The sequence below is a fragment of the Haemaphysalis longicornis genome, unplaced genomic scaffold (genome assembly GCF_048455015.1).
Source record: "Haemaphysalis longicornis isolate Haplotype H1 unplaced genomic scaffold, Haemaphysalis longicornis Haplotype H1 scaffold_12, whole genome shotgun sequence".
NCBI lineage: Eukaryota > Metazoa > Arthropoda > Arachnida > Ixodida > Ixodidae > Haemaphysalis > Haemaphysalis longicornis.
Window position 1 is genome coordinate 62,667,808 of NW_027526225.1, and position 20,514 is coordinate 62,688,321.

Consider the following 20,514-nt stretch of genomic DNA (forward strand, 5'->3'; position numbering starts at 1 on the left):
TCTCAAACATCGGTTGCCTTGGCAACAAGGCACAAACCGCTCCAGAAGTCAGTTACGGTTGCGTGATCCCGGTTCAGCTTGGGGCCCCACTTCGCGACATGTGGGCACTGCAGGCGTACCACTCACTCCCATTGGGAAGTGCGAGATGGGTCTGGCATTACAGGAGGCGATGGTGTGTGTGTTGTGGACGCCTTTGTTTCGCGATGTAATGCGACGTTGTGCTTCCGCGGGTGGATAGTGCTTCCCATGTTCTGGATTATCTTTCTCGAGCGACGTAAGACTCAACCTCGCATGGGGTATGTGCAGTGTGCGTGGCTAAAAGCCATCGGCTTGTGCGCCAGAGTTAAGAGACTTGCTGTTCGTCCCCGCAAAGCGCGCGCGAGGTGAGTACCGAATTTACGACGGGCAGGAGGCAACCCATCCTCTGTCAATCGTGGTTCAGACTTTCAACGCATGTTGTGACGTTGTGTTCGTTAGAAATGCATCTCTGGATTGTTTTGAAGTTGAATAAAACGTATGCGTCAAACCCGGGCATTCGGCTCAGGGCGTTCTCTGCGATTGCACGAAAGAAGTGCCACGGGGCTTCAACGCCTTCTTTATGGAACATACTCAGGTAACAGAATATCCACGTCGTGTTATGGCCGTGTTGCATTCAATACAAACGGTTAAGCGTTTGTTTACACTTGTTTCGTTTGTCATAAAATGTCCAAGCACTCTGGCACTCCGCTGGCAGGTCAGCCGGCGAGCCGACGCTGAGCAGACGACTCATCTCTTTGCCGGAAGTGCGTGAAAAAGCCGCCCAATAGCAGGATGTCTAGCTCATGACGAACATCTGGGAATCGATGATGTAGACATGTGAAGATGGCGGCGTCCAAAAACACGAAGGGAAGGTTGAGAAAAAAACGACAAACTTTGCAACAAAAGTGTGAGCTTTCCGCTGCATGTAAAAGAGTAATACTTGGCACAGAGGACGTTGACGACCCAATCTAACGGTTGCGCTAGTTCATTTAGTGTGCTCAAAATGCCTTTCAGGGCCCCTTTAAGTTATGTTTGTGAATACGACGTGGGTGAGTGATCTTGCTTCTTTGGAATGCCGTGCAGTGAATCACCTTGTGGGAAAGCAACTGGCAAAAATCACGCAGTTTTTCACTGTACAATGAATCCTAAAAGGGTGGGTTCACCATCGCTGATGTCTAGCATTTTGGTTTCGTTTCTACTTCATTCACGCAAGCTTTTACTCGAAACCTGCATGTAACAAAAACCTGCACGTAACGAAAAACTGAAGTTTCGCCAACTTCATTATATCCAGCTTTAACTGTATACACACCAGTTGCGAAGCTCTGCTTCACTATCAGGGCAGTGCAAGCAGCCTTGCTTTGTTGGAGATGAGGGGGAGGCAAGTGCATTGGTGCGGCACCTAGTGGACAATAGCTTAACTTCACTAAACATCTGCCTAGTTACACAGCTTAATAAAATAAAGCCTGCTTTTCAAACTAGGCGACGTTTTTTTTTGCGACATTTGCTTTTCTTTCCACAATTTCTTTCACAACTTACAGCGGCAGCCAGAAGCACTTGAGTACTAGAACTTTCTGCTCACAGATGGCAGGGTAGCACACTTGCCCCGTGCTTGCCGCCGTTTACCCCATCGCAGGGGGGCCAACCAAGAACAGGTTTTTGATACCAGGTTTCACAACTGGTGTATAGTGAGCAACCGATTTGATTGATTGAGGTTTAACGCGCCAATGCTACACAGGCGATGAGGCGCGCAGTAGTGGAAGGCTCTGGATCAATTTTGACCACCTGGGGATCTTTAACGTGTGCCGAAATCTCGAAAGATCACACAGGCGTTTCGCTTTTCGCTTCCATCAGAAAAATGGCCGTGGTGCTAGGAATCAAACTCGCGCTTTTGGGATCAGCAGCAAAAATAGTAACCGGCTACACACAAGATCACGAAAGCAGGATGTTTCAGAAAGATGCCAGGGAGGTGGGCTAAAAAGTAGCGCGACACGCTTGGGAAGGACACCGGGATGCGTTCAGGAAAGAGATGCAACGATGCTGAGGAGCAACGCTACAGGAGGCTGATGATTGGGAGAGACGGTGGGGAGGGGTGGGGAAGCACTCACCGCAGCGTGCCGCTCCACTGGTTGCAGCACTCGGCGATGCGGAAGACCACCCGTTCCCTGAGTGGAATGGGTCGGTTGCTGAAAACGATGCCCTTGCAGAAGTCGGCTGCTCGGCGGGCCACCCTGCCGTACTCTTCCAGCAGCACGTTGTCTCCGTGCACGTAGTGGAACGACACCGGCTTCTGCCCGCACACCGACGCCGTCGCCCCACTCCCCAGGAGGCTCATCCGCGCTGAAATGGCAACGTTGACAGAATAACGCTCCCTGGCTGCTTTTTGGGGCATTGATTGCAGCACTGTCCCCTCTCGCCATAAAACCTCGTGAAACTTCGCTCGTTTAAGGGGGGACGTGGCTTTCAAAATCAACTTTTTTATTTCTTTGTGGATTTTGATGAAAATTGGCACAGCAACTGGAAATGCTTCTGTGATAACACCACAAAAATTTGAAGTTAATATTTTGATAACTTTTTTATGGATGAAATTTTCTTTCTGTTCCGCTTGTACCGAGCTTGAGCGGCTTATAAAACACGATAGAAAACTTGTTCGAAGTGCTTTGCATTCCCAAATGAATGGACGAGGTCGTGACAGTTTTAGAATTTTTTTTTTTACAACACAATGTTTTTTAGTGTTCATTTTTTTAGAGGTTAATGTGCAACAGGCATGTCAACTGTGAACGATTATTTGAATAAAAAAATCACAAAAAACAAATCTGCAAAACTAAAAGTGTCACGACCTGAACAGTTCATCAAGGAATGTAATGCAAGAAACGGAATCAAAATAGACCCAGCAGTCACGAAGAAATCCCTGGGACAAGCGACACAGGTGGCAAAAAAAACTGTTTTGAGAAAACGGCTTCCGAAGTTGCAACATAGGTTTCACATATCAAAAGTCGTCAAGGTTGTAGCCTTTCATGTCCTTTTGAACATGGGGCTTCTGGAAGGCCTTGCCTTGAAATTGGAGTGCCTTTTCAGCCTTTCTCTTTCCAGAAAACATCATTTTCAGCTCCTCCGTGAAGAGTACATACCCCCCTTTGCAAACCAAACAGAGGGGAGATGGGTTTCAATGGGCTTTCAATGCAAAGTAGGTTAGTTGGTTGGCTGTATCGCACTGGACAACCTACTTTTGCAGTGGTGTCACCATGGCAACAAGTTAAGCATTTTTTTAACTTAAATTTGAACATTTTTGGCTTTTTTTTCATGTTTTATCTTGCCTGGCACAGCAACTTAGTACTCATAGTGCAGGTGTTCATTGCCAAAAGTTTGCATACCACAAGGTTGAAAGTGAGCTACTTTGAAGCTTGGTAGAGTATTCTGCATAACTCCCAACTTCAATGCAAGAGCATATTTTTTTTTTTACTGCTTTTGACATTCAAGGCATCCAATATTTCTCGCAGCACAGCCAGTATGCCCTGAGCAATGGTATCAATAATTTGCCTAAAAAAATCACTGTTAAATGCTGCCACAGTAACGTACATTTTTAACGCAGAGAGCATATTTTATTCCTATATTACTAACTCAAACCTGTTTGCATGAAAATTACAAGTGCACGGGAAACATTGCGCAAGAAAGGCGATATGGCTCGCGCGCATCGCAGCGCACGCTTACCGCGACATATCGAGCTTTGATTATACCTGATATGGCTGGTCAGGTCGCTTTTAAGATTAAAACTAACGTCGCAGGCATTAATTACAACTACTGGCGTTCAATCGTAACCGGTTGCCCAGTCATGTGATGCTCCAATGCGCGTCGGCTATGCCGTGCGCGCCGCAGCGTTTGACGCGTCGACCGTTTCTTTCTTAAGGCTAGCGAGCCCACAGTCAAAACACAGCAATAACTAAGCGTGTAAACATCGCAAATCCGACTAAAAGTTCACTTCACGAACCGCTATCGCAAGCGCGCACACCGCGTCACCCTCCGGGGTCTGGCGACGGTAGAGTCACGCGCAACACGAAGCGTTCGATGACCTCCGCCTTTCGAGCCACACAACTTCCCGTAATCTGGATCGTTATTTCTGGCATTCCCATCGCGATAACGTCCGTGTTGAATACCACAGATTGAACAGAAACTCGGCCGAGCGAAGCGGCGAAAATGAACTCAATCCGCTCGCTACGCAGCTCAGGCGGCCGCCATCTTGCGTTGCGCCCGCGACATCCAATCAGGAGGGTCGTCGTTCCGGAGGACCAATAGCGCTTCAGCATCTATTTCTAGCTTCGTTTGTGCGTCGTTTATTTTCTGCCGTTTGTGCGTTTGTGAATGAACGAAGATAAAAGAGACGAGCGGAACCGGAAAAACGATCGCTCGGCCGATCTAACCATATCAAAATGGCCGCGCCCGGTGGCACCGTTGCGGAGATAGAGCGCTCCGAAAATTGCCGTTTTTTCGCCCTTTTGCGCTGATAGTTTGTCACCGCGCCTGACAAAAGTATTTTTTATGCCATTTTGCGACGCTTTTCAGCGTAAAAACTTTGCAGACGCACAGAATAGGAAACATAGAAGCCGAATATGCGGGTTTCAAAAAAACGATGTTTTGGTCATTTTTCCGAAGTTCAAAGCCGCGTCCCCCCTTAACTTCGCTCGTGAAACTTAGCTCGTTACTCGTTTAACAAACTGCAGCATGATGAGGCAAAGAAATGCAACACAACCAAAGTATAGTGAATATTGAGCAGTTCGTTGTAATTGCTTGGAAAAACTACAGCAGCAGCAGCAATGCATGTATTTTCGAAGTTTCCATGCTGTCACTCCACGGCGAGAGAAAAAAAAAGAGGCTTGACACCAAAACCAAAATTCCTGCCCTTGTTTTTGTCAGGGCGGGTTCTGAAATTGAGAAATCCCATTCGATGTTGAGTTACTACCCTTATTTCTTGACTAGAAAAATGGCTACCTGCATTTGTTCTCAATGAATGACATTACCTGGTATGTTATCAGTTACCAAGTACTACATACTGAAATACAGATGACGCAAGGATAATGAGATAAAACAAACAGAAATAGCTTTTTTGAAATGCATAGATGCTCACCCTTCGCAAGGATCTCCTCCTTGTTGTTCAGGCCAAGTTCATCTTCTGCAAGACATAAGTGTGACAGGACAATGCCAAGCATGACAATTGATATACAAGAACATCACATTTAAAACAACACTGCTTAAACAAATTACTAATAAACACAATATTCGCTATTTCACACAATCGTATCTGTTGCTCTAATTATTTTGTTTACTGTTTGAATATTATAAGACGAGGTGTACGAACCGTTAACTAAGAAAAGGTTATTTTAGCCAACAGTTAAATGATTGCAAGGGTTTCAAAATTTTTGGGGTGCGGGACTTATTGTTCCAGATTATAGCATTTCAATTCAGCCACCCGTTTTCCCCAATAAGTATGCAGGACAGGAGGTAACTTATTTTACAGACATAACCGCGTTTTTTACAGCCAGTTAAACACTTTGGTCCTTTAGAACAAAGAAGGTCATTGTTGCTAATGCACTAACTATGGTTTAATATTACAGGACAAGGCAACCGATTGGTAAAAGTTAACACAGCAAAAAAGGAATCACACAAGCACTATCAGGGGTACTTGGTACCAAATACAGCCCCAAACAAGATGCAATAATGTATGGTATTACGGAGAAAATCATTATGGGAAGTAATGAAGGTCAACAAAGTTAATGTAACTGCACGCTTTTACCTGTGCTCACATATCCTAAGCTGTTTTACTGAGGAGTTAACACTAAAGTTCAGGACTGAATTAACTCAACCCGAGCCCTTAAGAAACTTATGCCACGACTTGCATTGCATAACCTATATGGATGTGTAAAGTATGGCCACAGAATACTGCTGAGTGGCAGATAGTGTAGGAGAGACAGCCTCTATACAGGCAGCAAGATATGTATTTTAGCCTCGCCTGTTCACGCATCCAGTACCACGAAGAAGAGGAAACAGTTACTGCTAAAAGAGGAAAATGAAAGGGCGTTGCCTCAGGTTCATTTGACTGTGCATGTTACTGCTTTGTTGAGGGACTCCGAGTGAACTAAATTGAGGAATGCAGGAAAGGCTTGCTTTTCTTCAACTCCTTTCCTCTGCTTAGCATCTCCAGCGAGGTTACAGGCTAACCATAGAGTTGTCCGAGCATGTCACTGAAAGGGGAACTCGACTCAACGGCACCACAGAAGAATCCCAAAAAGGAACTGAAAGTTAGCACCCTCCTGTCCTCTATTTTAACCCGTCGTCCTCTACTCTCACTATGCCTGACCGACACCGCACATCACAAAAACCACAGTTACTTGCAGGCTGTGGATTTCTAGTCGAGGCATACCGAAACGGTGAGACTGTCTTTTACATACCCGCCATCTCGACGGTGACTGTGTTGCCATAGATGTCGATCAGAGCCCACAGGTTGCCGCTGACGTCGATGCCCTTGAGGAAGACCTTCTCCTCGCCGCCATTGACTCCGATCAGCCCTTCACCCATGTCGTTCACGCAGAAGTGAATCAGGTTGTCTACTTTGGCGTAGCTGCGAGGAAGCGCATACCAGCAAAAGTGTTTATGGCTGAGTGCTGTCAAATGTTTCACAACCTAAGGCATTCAACATATAAAGCATAAGAAAATTTCTGTGCCTCTATTAACACATGAGTGTTCATAGAGGCACAGAAATTTTCCATGCATATAGGGCAACTGCGATGAGAAGAAAGTACTGTTTGGTTGCCAAGCAAGCGAACTCAATCAACAACTTCCCAGCTTTATCTGAAAGGTTTAACGAGGTGCCAATCGGGTGCGTGGCCTGACGGCAAATAACATGACGGAAAAGCGAGCATTCTGTTCAGCGGAGTGCAGTTCACAAGATCTCAACATTATCCTAATTATCCTAACCAGACCCTTCCTTATATCCCTTTCACTTTCGGAGTCACTGAACAAGTGAGCAACTCCAAACGCGACGACGAGAAATAGAACACGACGACGTCCCTTCGATTTACCAGTCCCATACAGTTCATGGGCAGTCCAAGGACTACCCTGAAAGTACATTGGAAAAAAACAATTTCAATCCATGTTTAGAACTGTTCAGGACAGTCAGTCACTGTAAATCAAAGCAACCTTGAAGCGGTAACCTAGACAAAGGGCCTAATGCAATGAGCTCTACGAATTTTCGAAGTTCCACCCCAATGAGCACACAACCTGACGGCAAGGCGCTTGAGCCACTCTTCCCGAAATTGGCAGCTACCAGGTGGATTCATGCAAGCCTACAGCGATGTATCAACTGTCAGCGTCAACTTCACTGCCTGGTGGCTTGTTGGACACACGGGAACTCAAACATAACGCAGAGCCACCTCAGACACTAAAATACCGCACATGGTGATATGTGGTGTATTTCACATGCTACATACTGTATATGGTGGCCAGCTAACGATAAGCTGCAGTAAGCATTGGGGCCTTTCGGTTACACCGACCAAGTGAGTGGCTGGGAAAGTCCTTTCAAGGAAGGCCCCAGTGCCTAGTTTCACTTTTCAGCCACCCACCGTAAAATATCACGGCGAGTTAGATGCACTGATGCGGCCGGATCATTGAGAACAATGTAGCATCCACTGTGCTGCATGCAACTTGCGAAAACAAACTATTGGTTTCCTGCTTAAATATTGCAGAAAAAAAAAAAAAAAAGGAAGAGGAAGACGCAGCAAAAACGCTGGCAGCGCCTTCGGTTTTTGCCACGTACCTTTCGTCCAACACCTTGACCCAGTTTCCGGGGCTGTTCTTTAGATGCGGGTAAGAGCTTGACGGCAGAGTGCCTTGTGACAGGGCAGGGTCGTTCGACGTGAAACCAAGCCTATAGTGACAGAAGAAGCAACCCTCAATAAAAAGCATTCATAAACCCTAAACTCGACAATTTCGTTTCATCAGAAAATCTAGTAACTGTATAGTAGAACCACTTTAAAAGGAGCAATAATTTACACACAGCAGCAGTTGGTTCATCTTGACCAGTACAAAATTACCCTGTAAAGCACCCAAGCATTTGTGTGCCTGTTATAAAAGGTGTGCCCGTTATTTGTGTGCCCGTTATATTGTATTTTTTTCGTCTTACTGTATGTTACCCGCTACAATGTTTCGTACATTTTTGTAAATCTGCATTACATTGTGTATTGAGTGAACTTGCTACTTGCTGGTTAGGCTGTACTGTGCTTACTGCAAATTGAGCTTGTGTTCTGTCTTGTAATCAAGCTGTATTCCCCCCACTGTAATGCCTTATGGCGCTGTGGGTATCAAATAAACAAACAAATAAACAAAAGTTCCTGCCTGTAGATTTACCGTATTTACTCGCGTAATCCTCGCACTCGCGTAATCCTCGCACCCCTAATGTGAGCCACCAAAACTTAGATTTTTTGGTTCCTCGCATAATCCTCGCACCCCCAACTTTGCAGCGGCGAAAGTCCTGCTCGCGAAACCAGCATGGTGCACGCGCTCTCCCTCGCCGCCTCTCCGTTCGGCGGAGAGCGCTGTGTATCCAAGGCCATCCAGGCGCCCTAACAACCTGCATGGCTACTCCCTAACAGGCGCCCTAACAAGCTACTCACACTGTCCTTGAGCCGGTTTCGCATGCGCGCAACTAGACGGCGTTCGCGCAGCCTGCTGTCGTGTCGTCGTCGTGGTCCCGTCGTTGAGCAGCAGCAGTCAGTGAATCACTCGCGTCAATGGTGGATAGCTCACTGCCATTTCGAGAACTTTTTGATCTTTGTTTTGTGCTTGGTGCCCGCTATTGAGACTGCCGCTTTCAAATTGAAAGTGATAGAGTACGCAATCGAACACGGCAACCACGCCGCAGGCAGGCACTTCGGCGTCACCGATTTCAACGTGCGTTACTGGGGTAGGGCACGCACATGACGACGACGAGGTAAGGCGCGCGCCAGAAAGCAAAGGCGGCAGTTTTATGATCGCTGATCGACGGGAGACTGTTTATGTTGTAAATAATAAAATAAAAAGAAATAGCTTATGTTGGCAACACTGAGCTTACATATACAAAAAACGACCGCTACATTTAGCGGGATTGGCAGGATGCAAATTGGCAACACTGTGCACCGGATTTTTTTTTCCCCGCATAATTCTCGCACCCCTAACTTCGCATTGACTTTTCCGATAAAAAAGTGCGAGGATTATGCGAGTAAATACGGTACATTCAACGATCTCCATGTCAACCGAACCTGATAGCAGCCACTCTCAAGCTTGGAACCATGCCCAAAAATAAGTCCTCACCTTCATAATAGCTGCACAAAAACAAACTGCAATGCTAGAAAATATTCACAGGAATAAGCCCTTGAAAACTGTGTTATCACTTTGATTCACAAAACAGCACTCTAAAACCAGTCTTTGTTACACCAGCCCAATCCAAAGCATGCATTCATGGCAATGGAGGCTTTGTATTTGACACAAGTGCTCTTTAGACAGAGCCAGCCGTGTGCAATTCGAGCACCATGTGTTTTTAAGAAGGCTTTCATGCTGTTCCTTACATGCCCCACGGTAGCATGTTCGATACATGGTTGCACAGACTGTATTTGTGATGGATGTGAAGTACACAAATGGCCGTATGCACGAGATGATGGAGCAGAATAACCAAGAGCTTCAGTTATTCCAAACTAACATAGAGTCCCCCCCTCCCCCCCCCCCCCCTACAATGGCTTACGCAGGGGAAAACTGACAAGGCCACTAAGTTATGGACTAAGCATGCAAGTTTTGATGACTGCTCTGGCCACTATGATCAGACATCTTTCAATGGGTCTGAATAAAGCCAAGAATAAGGTAATTAGTTTTCAAAGATAATTAAATACCTTATCGATTATTCATGAGAACAATATAAAAGGAACTATTCGACAAAAAAATTACTGACAAGGTATAAATAGATACTAGAAGTTAGAGAGAAAACAATGTTAGAAGCAGTTTGTTTTTTGTTTGGCAATCACAAGCAAGTTTAAATCAATTCAAACTTCTTGGTTTGAAATAGTCTTGCTAACAAAGTATAAATAGTGCTATAAATAAACAAATTTTAAAAACATGAAATGCAAAATCTGTTACCGTTATTGCAAGGTTTAAACATTCAGCTTCATGCTGCAAAAGAAATGGCATTTCTAGCTGCACTACATGCCGAGATGTAGCTCTCAAGAATTTCCTATCGCTGCGATACCACTTGTGGTGAAAAAGTTGGAAATTGTGGAAAAATTACTAATTTTTCGTCGAAATTGTGCCTGTATGGATTTTAAAAGTACCTGGCTCTGTTCAAATACCGTCTTTCAGGAGGACAGACTGAAAACAAAGAGAAAAGTGATACCTAAAAAATGCTTTCTGGGGCAATTTTTTGTTGCCAAAGACCCGTGCGCCCCCATGTTCCGTTTCCAAGCAAAGCTTATAGCCGGTATTCAATGGCGCGGAATGAATGCAGGCAACCAAGTGTGCGCCGCCATATCTGTGGCCAAGCGTCTGTTGCTAGGCGACGTTGTGCGCACGGCCCGCAGATCAGGCACCCCTCTTCTTCTCCGTGCAACCGTGTGAGTGCACCCATGGCCGGGCTAGAGCAGCAGTGTGGGCACATTGGTAGCGGAACTTTACGTCGAGACGGGGCTGCATTGTTCTCGCCACCGCCGCCACCGCCGCTGCGAAGGCCGTATCAACACAGCGCGTGCCCCCGCTCTAGCCCGGCCGTGGTGCGCCGTCACTCGTTACGTCGGGCTCCGCAGGATGGCAGTATTTGTCCATGCTGAGCACGACTGTGAAACACGTGACTGTTTCACGTTACTAACTCTACCTCACCGAACGCACAGTATTCCCTCGAGTTCAACGTGAGTGCTATTAATAACATCTCTGTCGACGCCAATATTTAGAATCAGATTGGAACGGAGCAGATGACGCACGCCGGTGTTTTTTTTTTTTCTTCGGCGTGCGGGCGCAGTGGCCCAAGCCGCGCCGTGTCCTTGGGGCATCGGCCATGTCTGTGGCCGTTTCCAGTGTTGCCAGGCGAAGAAATTGACCGCTAAAGTTTTCAGCGAATAGCACCTATAGGTAGGGCACCACATATTTTCGATATCCGAGGAAAGGTTTCACACACGTCTTTGAAGAGTGAGGCGTTTTATAGTGTGAGCAATGAAAATCGAAACTCCCAGTGTGTGACCTATTAGCACATGGTCACCACCAAACATGCGTACATGCATACATGGTCACCACCAAAGTCACACAGCATATAAAACATGATGTGGACCTCAAGCTTATTTGTCACGCTTACATGCATTTTAAGATTACTTATCGACAGAGCATTAGAGTGGATTAGTTTCAATACGCACCATTTTCAAGATCAACAAGTTCAAAATAAAGGTACGTGTGCGTATTTATGTCTCACTTTGGGATGATTGCCATCAACGTTCCAGAGAAACAAAACTTTCCCTCACTGGTCACTTAAATTCCGTGTCACCTTTATGTCGTGTGCTGGAAACCTCTGCTGGTCATTCAACTCCACAGAGTGGGATGGCTCACGATTTTTTTTTTTTACCTTTCTTCCCATGTTGCCCCTCTCTCCCTTTTCGTGGCTCAAGTGATTTTTTATTAGGACGGGTTAACAGTATGTTACAAAATTAACGCAAGCTGGCTCGAAAACTACAAACACCACAGGGATGAAACCACCATGCACCTTGTTTTTAGGTATCTCGTATTTTTTGACCAGCGGCCATTAATCTCACACTGCACTCAAATAATGCTTACATTTTGCTGCTTTGCTGTCGCTGGTTTACTGAACACGCTCCAAGATAAAAAGAGTCATTAGCTTGTCCCAGTACTGACACCCTGCTTACTCCCGTGGAGATTCACCCAACTCCTTTTCAAAAAATACCATGACTCCATCAGGAAAAAGAGTCAAGGGAGGGTACAAACAACATGGCAGGCCGTAGTCTGCATGCTCACTAGGATTTGCAGGCTATTTAAATTTTCGTTTTCGAAGGAAGACACCTGCTACCCCGTGCACACAGAGTGCCTAAACCTAACAGTTGGATTTAGCAGGAATAAGTGGGCGCCACCTCTTCACTCCGTACACTTGGTTTTAACCCTTTGATGCCCAAAACTTTGTTATTTTGCTTAAGCGTACGAGAAGCTTTTAATGATCTAAAAGGACTTCCGACATCACAAATATGAAGTAAAAAAAATTTGGTTCATTAGAATGGACACTAAGACACACTGGGAAACACAGGGCACTGGCTGCCCATAGATCACTTGAACAAGAGAGCTACCTTGATCACCATGGCTCATGGTTCAAGTGAAGACAATTGCGTAAAGTTTGTATTGCTATCATTTGAGATACCAACGAAATTGCACAATTTCGGTCACCTGTCACTAGCCCATTGAGGGCTCGATTCGAGTTGACAGGCGTAGACAATATTTTTTTAGCACACGGAAGTATGTGCTGCCCTCTCTTCTTTAATTTTTGAAGGTCCAGGATCCTTTGTCTGTCGATAGGTGGTGTGTAAATGTCGAAAAAAACCACAAAGTGCGAGAGAAAAAAAACATTGAGTTGTTGCTCCTGAGCAACACTGGGAGTAAAAGGGTTAAGTGTGCGACAGAGACCCAAAATTGACGTATCAGGAGGAAGTGCTGGTCCCACCTGAGCGAGCCACTCCACTGGGTGCAGGACTCCTTGACGCGCAGAAACAGCCTCTCGGAGAGGTACACGGGCCGCGAGCTGAAGGTGACCCCCTTGCAGAAGTCCCCCACCCGCTGCGCCAGCCTGCCCTCCTCTGCCAGCCGCACGTTCGCGCCGCAGATCTCGTGGAAGACGACAGGCTCCAGGTCCGGCGACGTATCCGGCACTGGAACGATACCGAAAGACACTTTTAGGCACGAAAGGCCTCTAGCAGAATCCAAACTGCAGTTTTAATATCTTCTGTGTGCGAATGCGTGCGAGGACAGTTTCCTCACGCAGCTGAAAAATGAAGCGAAACACGCTTGCCAGAACACGAGGTCGAACCCGGTGCCTACGGGTTCCAAGGCAGGAAAAGATAAGAATAAAGTCTGGAGTTTTACACACACATTGTATGACACTACACGGAGATTGCCCACAGCAGCGTTAATGAGAAACAGGAACCCCTTTTCTTGAAGCACCGGTGGTGGGAAGAATACATGCATGCATTTTTACTTGCCCGTTGCACATGCTATAGAGGCCAAGAATGCCGGACCTCTTTCTTTGGTCTTGTCCGTCTCCTTTTTTGTGCCTTTCTCTGCACACAAGCTGCAAGTCACTTCTCTCTTTCCTCTCTCTCTCTCTCTTTTTTCACAACTGTTTACTCTTTCAAGTGTACACAACCCTGCTGCGTTGCACAGTCGAAGCATTCTGGAGGATTGACAATCCCCGTACGAAACGTCTCGTGAAACATGCCTTTTATTGTGCTCATTTTTACCCTTAAAATCACAAGTTGCCATATAGTATGTCTTCGTTGTACGATAGAAAAGAAAGTAAAAAAAAAAAAACTCGTACAGAGTGGGGACCGAACCCTGGCTTTTCAATAACACGTTGGATGCCTTGCCAGTCCGGCTATCTGGGCACTGATGCGGACCAGATATACACGTGGCAACTTTAACTTGCTTTTATAGCAACAATGCAATGTCCATTTTAATAATTAAAAAAAAACGGTGCTAGCAGAGGTTATGTACTCAAAATTGAGGCACCAGGTGTACTCAAAATTTTTTTTTGGTAAGCAACATTCACTCGTATGAACCATGCCGCCCATGCCAGCACTAGGAAAACATGTTCGCCTATTGATACTCGTGATGGGGTGGCAGAAACCCAGACAACCAGGCAGCCAGAACATTTAAAGCATGATTAGTAGGCAAAATTCTTATGAAGGCTAAGGCCTGGCGATACCTATCAAAGACTTCTTTGCTGCTCCCATTGTATTTGCATTTCTTCCTTTACATTCGTTCCTTCATCCTTAGATGCAAGCTCATTCAAGAAGCAGACCAGTAACGCCCACCACAGCTTTCCCGAAACCAGCGCGTGCGTCTGAGGCGCCCCTGTTCTTCTCATGTGCCAACTCATTCCCGTGCCAAGAAGCACGCAGAAATAGCTCAGTGGCAATGCCATCAACTCCCAACTTAAAGACCCGGGTACAAATTGCGTATAAACTAGGACGTGCTTTTTATTTACTTTTTGCAGCGGCTGCCATTTTATGAACCAGACGACGACAACCACAACAACATCGTTTTCACACAGGACGTTGCACTCGGGGCTTCCACCTCACAAAATGCGTGCCGTCAGGCGACGACTCACGTGTCAGTTCGATGCCCGTCGTGTTGCCGAAGATGTCCACCATTGCCCACAGAGGCCTCGTAGTGTCAACGCCGCTCAGGACGACCTCCCCCTCTTCGTCGTTGACGCAAACAATCATGTCGCCTTTGTAGGTCACGCAGAAACTGAGCTCGGTCCCCTCTGCTGCAAGGCTGGCAAAAAAACCATACAAGAATACAAATAAAAAAAAAAGTCGTAGGCACAGTGTGGCTAGTAACAACAAAATAATTGCTTGTTCCTTCCCAACAGCAGCTGAAGAAAAATATAATGGAGGACCGGGGAAAAAAAAATCCAAGGCCATGCCCACTAACGTGAAACCTCGGGAGGGGCGAAGCGTGCAGTGTATAAGTGTATTCTTGGTGCCCTGGAGCTTTCGCCCGCAATATGAAACCATTGGGGGGTACAGGTACACAGCTTTGCTGTAAAAGTATCTTGTCTCTGAAGCACGAAGCGTTCTAGCACGAGGTGTAAATGAGTGTTCCGATGTTTTTGTAGTACACGTTCCGAAGTGCTCCAGCATAAGGCATAAACAAGTGTCCCGGTGTTTTTTTAGTACGCATTCTGCTCTAGCAAGAGGCATAAACGAGTTTCCCTGTGTTTAGTACTGTGACTACGTGAGACGATTCTGACGACGGCAGGAGACGCCAACAGCCCCAGCCCCTAAGGGGCTTTATCTTTAATAATGGGAAGGACCTTTCAAGGACTTCAGCTGCACATATACAATAGAGCTCTGCCTAGGGTTCCCACACACAATGTGTGTTTGTGCATGCGTACTATAAATTGCTAGTGTTGCCGATAGAGCACACGTGTGGCATAACACTGCAGTTAACAACATTCCTAAATTGTCAATCTTCATATTTTCCACATTGCTGTAAGTTTTATAGAAACATAGTTAATTTTGGTATATTCGATTTACGAAAAAACCAACAAAACCATTAGGTGATCACCAGAGGAAGGAAATGCGAACAATTAGATACAAAAAAACTTTGTCATCTCCATTAACGTGAAACCTCAGGAGGAGCAAAGCATGCAGTGTATCATCATCATCACCAGCCTATCTACACCCACTGCACGCCAAAGGCCTCTCCCATTATTCTCCAATTACCTCGGTCCTGTGCCAACTGTGACCAATTTATCCCCGCAAACGTCTGGATCTCATCTGCCCATCTAACCTTCCGCCGCCTCCTGCGACGCCTGCCTTCTCTAAGGATCCACTCTGTTACCCTTAATGACCAATGGTTATCTTGCCTTCGCATTACAAGTCCTGCCCACGTCCATTTCTTCTTCTTAATTTCTACTAATATGTCTTTAACATGCGTTTGTTCCCCGACCCACTCCGCGCTCTTCTTGTCCCCTAATGTTATGCCTATCATCTTCCGTTCCATTGCCCGCTGAGTTCTCAATTTAAGCTGAACCCTCTTAGTGAGCCTCCAAGTTTCTGCCCCGTCGGTGAGTACCTGTGAGTACAGTGCAGTGTATAAGTGTATTCAAAAATGTCTCTGTTGCCACACGTCACGCGCTGATATACGTGGCATCCCAATTATAAAGACGGAGAAGTGAAATTCGAAATGAAACTGCAAAGTGAGTACGGAGTGACATAGAAGCGGGCAAGCAAGCACAAACGAAAAATGAGTGCTTTTGTGTGTTTTATTTAGTATGCAAAAAAAGTTTTTGCCCATGGAGATGAAATGTTCTAGTGCAAGGCGTTGGAAAACAAGTGTCCCGGCGTTTTAGTACTGTCATGAGACGCCGACAGCCCGAGCCCCTAAAGAGCTTCGCCCCTAAAATTACAGAGGAATGTATTTAAAGTATTTCCATCACTTTCAACTCATTGCATGCAAGCCAATGTGGTAGTATAAGAGATCGCACATTATGGGGTTTAACGCATTGAAGCTATGCCTGGGCAATGAGCCGCGCCATAGTGGAGGGCTCCGGATTAATTTTGACTACCTGGGGATCTTTAACAAGCCCCAAAATCTTGACAAACGGCATTTTGACTATTTCTTTTGCCTCCATCTGAAAACCAGCCATTGCAGCTAAGATCTAACCTCCATTTTTGGGCTCAGCAGCCCAATGCTTCAGCCACAGCCAATGCAGCGGGTCCCACATAAGGTAGCAACGACTCTTGGTGCAGTAACGTACCTTTCTTCGAGCTTGGCGACCCAATTGCCCGGCGTATTCTTCAGGTTGGGGAAGGCGCTGGACGGCACGTTCCCCTTCATTGTGGCGGGGTCGTGGGCCGTGAAGCCCAACCTGCGAGGGAAAAAACATCCCGCCGGAAATTATGTCACTGGAGATGTCTCGCTGAGTGCATATGGAACTCCACCAGACGTCCTGACAACATCTGGTGAAGTTTCAGATGCACTCTGCGTAAACAGGGCAGAGACCACAGTAAAGGCCAGCGGGAGCAGAGCACGAAAATTCAAAGCCAAAGAAGAGCATAAATGCGATTTCAAGCAAGGTCAGGTCTTCGAGCTTTCTTTATCAGTGGTGGGTGGGGGTGCTTGAGGTGGGAGCTATAATGACAGAAGTCATACAATTTGCTGGCCAAGGAGCCCTGACCTCTCCTGTGAAATAACTAGAGCCTTTTCCATGCCACATTTTCTGACAGTGTGTGCATGGGGGGAGGGAGGGAGGGAGGGAGGGAGGGAGAGAGAGAGAGAGAGAGAGAGAGAGAGAGAGAGAGAGAGAGAGAGAGAGAGAGAGAGAGAGAGAGAGAGAGAGAGAGAGAGAGAGTTGCAGGAGCAGACTTTCTTCTGTATCCAGCCGAGCCCATCAATAATTGCGGCAGTGAACTCCTTTAAGTGCTGTCAACACAAAATACACTAGAGACTGAAAATGTAACAAAATAAAAAAAAGGGGGGGGGGGGAATCCAAGAGCTGCGGCGGCTTCTTTATTTTGTTTACAACCCTTTTCTTTTGGAGGGGGGAAGGGGGGGCGAAAAGGCTTAAGGGCACAGGGTAAGGCGAAATTTTGAAAAAATGACATTTTGTTTTTGTTAGCAATTGGGGAAGTTCAATCCCTTGTGCACATTTTCCATATTCACACTTGCCTTAAAATGTCTTATTTCTCGCTAAAACGCAGTTTTCCCGTAAGCAAGTAGTAAGTGCCCACATCCTCTTAAGAATGTTCTGAGGGTTTATTGTCATTTTTTTCATCAAAAAACTTCCAGTTTCAGATCAAAATGCTTTTCTGGAACCAGCCGTATTAAGAAATTGCTTAGCAACCATTGCATAGCTGATTTTTCAGCGAGGGCAATCCAAAGACCCTGTTGCACGTTTTTTCCACATTTGCCCTGTGAAGCTGCGCAGAAAAAAACATCCTTTTTGGGCTTCACACTCTAATGATTGCAACATTGGGTGTTGTTCTTTCATTAAATGATGAAGCAACGCATGAGCCAGTATTTCGAAATCATTCAGACCAAAACCTGGGCGCAACACCACCATCAAGTGGCTTAAAGAGGTTGACCACAAGCAAAATACTTTGTGAACAGATCTGTGCGATGGTGCACAAAATAGTTAAGGAAGGACAGACGACCGGGTGAAAAGCAAAAATATGACTTTGACAGCGATTATGAAGCTGCTGCTTTTTAAATAAATGGCTCCAGTGGTATTTCTGGCAAAAAAGTATTGTTTTTCACTTCTTTTTTTACTTTAAACTCAATTATCTCAAAACAATGTTTTTTTCTTACCTAGGTACAATTATTTCCTATATCTTCCAAGACAACAAGTTGATATTTTTTCCCTGTCATCTACATAACTTGTCACACCTGCTGTACTAGAATTGAAAATATGCACGAAACAGTTTTGTTGGTACACAACTTTTAATACTAAAATAATGCCAAAATTTAGGTACTAACGGACAAAAAATTATAAAAAACTGAATTTTTTAAGAATGTTCATATTTCTAGTACAGTTAAAAGAGCACAAAATTTGAAAGAAAATGATATATATGTTATGTAGATACCTCAATTAGATGCTGAGAAAAATGTACCTCAAAATGGCCAAAAATACATGGGAAGTATAGGGCTTACCCTGTGCCCTTAAGAGTGGAAACATCTCACCATGGTATGAAATCTTATGACTTGCGGCCAAAGGGTTTCATTGGATCCACTACATAAGGCTAATTACAACAGGTTTCATGTTCGCGGTCACAAACTCCTGGCCAGGGCGCTGGGTTTATTTGCCGACACGACCGCCATTCCAGCCTCCCTGCCCCCCAGGCGGCCATTTTGTGGGTAGCTTCTTCGTTTTTAACATGGGGCACCTCGTTTTATTCTGTCTCGTCACGCTAAAAAGAGGGTCGCTCAACCACGAGACGTGCGTACCGTATTTTTGCACGTATAACCCACCCCTGCATGTAATCCGCACCCGCACTTTCAGTACGCCGGAAAAGAAAAAAAATCCTCGCGTATTGCCCGCACATGTGATACACGACAGGCTGCGCCAGAGGTACTGCTCAAGCGACACATGACATACTATGTAGACAGAAAGAGCATATGTTTAGCAAGTATAATACAGTGACTGCAAGGCGAAAGTCACAATGCACTAATAAAATTCAGTTGCTAGAGTGCGCTCGTCCTTGTTGTTTTCTTCATTGTCCCTGTATGATTTGCGCAGTTGCTGCCATGTAAGGCTCAGTCGGTGCTACTGCGTACGAGCTTCACGCCATAACGCGCATTGCCATGAAGCTGCACTAAAGGGAAAACCCCGCGTATTATCCGCACACCTACTTTGCCACTGAAAGTTTCGCATTTTTGGTGTGGGTTATACGCGCGAAAGTACGGTACTCCAGCGTACAGCAAGTGCCTTGGCATGGGCCTGTCGTGCCAAAGTCTGAATGAACTACAGGTTTTTCCCACCCAATTTAATCCAAGCGCCATCCAATTTAATCCAGGGGCAAGCCAATTTAATCGAAGCACCACCTACATTAATCCAAACACCATCTAATTTAATGCAGGTGCCATTGAATTTAATCTAAGTGCTAACCGATTTAATCCGGTCGCCAACCAAGTTAATCCAGCTGTCAGAAGGTTGTTAATGAGTGTTTTGTGCGAAATTAGGTGCAGCTACACAGACTTTGCTGTGCAAGGTGTGGTGAAAACATGGTGTTTCTTGATCTATTATGCGCAAAATATCTTATACGCACAGCTTAATGGACACCTAACACGCGCAGACCAGGAGAACTGCATACCTCCAGAGTAGAACATACTCGCAGCGTGGGATTGGCCAACCAAAGAATCCATGACGAGAAATTTTCGCGTTCAACCATCGAGAGTGCATGATTTTTTAGTCCTTGCTTTCGGCAGCAAACGGGAATATTGCAACGACTGCTGATGAACGACGCGTGCTTCACATTTCAGCGCCCTGTGTGGTGAAGCCACATTTAGGGGTGAATTCTGTGCATTCCACGGATACCAAGTTCACTCCGAAGTCAAATGACAGCGCCGCCACTTGGAGAGCAGGAAATTGTGACGGGTGACTGAGAGCACTAGTCTGTTAGAGGGCCCGCCGGAGCACGCCTTGTTGTGACTGACACAGCTGAACGAACAAGTACCTACTGCTCCCTGCGCAGTGCAACTGCATTGAACATCATCTCAGTGTTGCGTCACATTTTACGGTGCCTTACTCCAATACTGCCACCAGGAGCATGGTGGCACAGGAAAGCAGCTTGGCGCCAATGGCGCAGCACTTCCACCCAAGCCAAGGGTGGAAGTGGGCTTGAGGCTTTTGGAGCAGCTTTAGAGCAGTAAAAGGGTAGTTTTGGAGCACCTTTGGAGCACCAAAAGGCAAATTTTGTAGCAGTGCAAGTCTGCTTGGGAGCAGATTTCTAAGCAAACACTATTTATTTGCCATTTTTCATTTCTGGTGAACAAAAAAAAAATTCAAGTGGCTTTTACCCAACATTCGATCAATACTGAACATACCATTTTTTCTACAAGTTAGAAAAATATACGTTCCAAGAATTAAAGCATCACAGCTGACAGAGCAATCCCCAAGAAAAAAAAAAGCTAGAGATAGGCAATGCTTTAAATAGCTACACCAAACTAGACCTCAGAGAAGTGAAAAATAACACATTGCAGCCATGTAAAACAACG

The 20,514-nt window shown here is 45.7% G+C and overlaps 1 protein-coding gene across 1 annotated transcript in view; it reads right to left on the minus strand.

Annotated features, from left to right (window-relative positions):
* Positions 1-20,514, minus strand: part of LOC144162739 (neuralized-like protein 4) — an 88,191-nt gene that overhangs the window by 19,282 nt on the left and 48,395 nt on the right. The window contains exons 3-9 of the mRNA XM_077693377.1: positions 16,559-16,669; positions 14,399-14,568; positions 12,737-12,941; positions 7,823-7,933; positions 6,459-6,628; positions 5,138-5,182; positions 2,124-2,355 (exon numbers count right to left, since the gene is read on the minus strand). Coding sequence (XP_077549503.1) covers positions 2,124-2,355; positions 5,138-5,182; positions 6,459-6,628; positions 7,823-7,933; positions 12,737-12,941; positions 14,399-14,568; positions 16,559-16,669 — 1,044 coding nt within the window. The remainder of the gene's footprint in view (positions 1-2,123; positions 2,356-5,137; positions 5,183-6,458; positions 6,629-7,822; positions 7,934-12,736; positions 12,942-14,398; positions 14,569-16,558; positions 16,670-20,514) is intronic.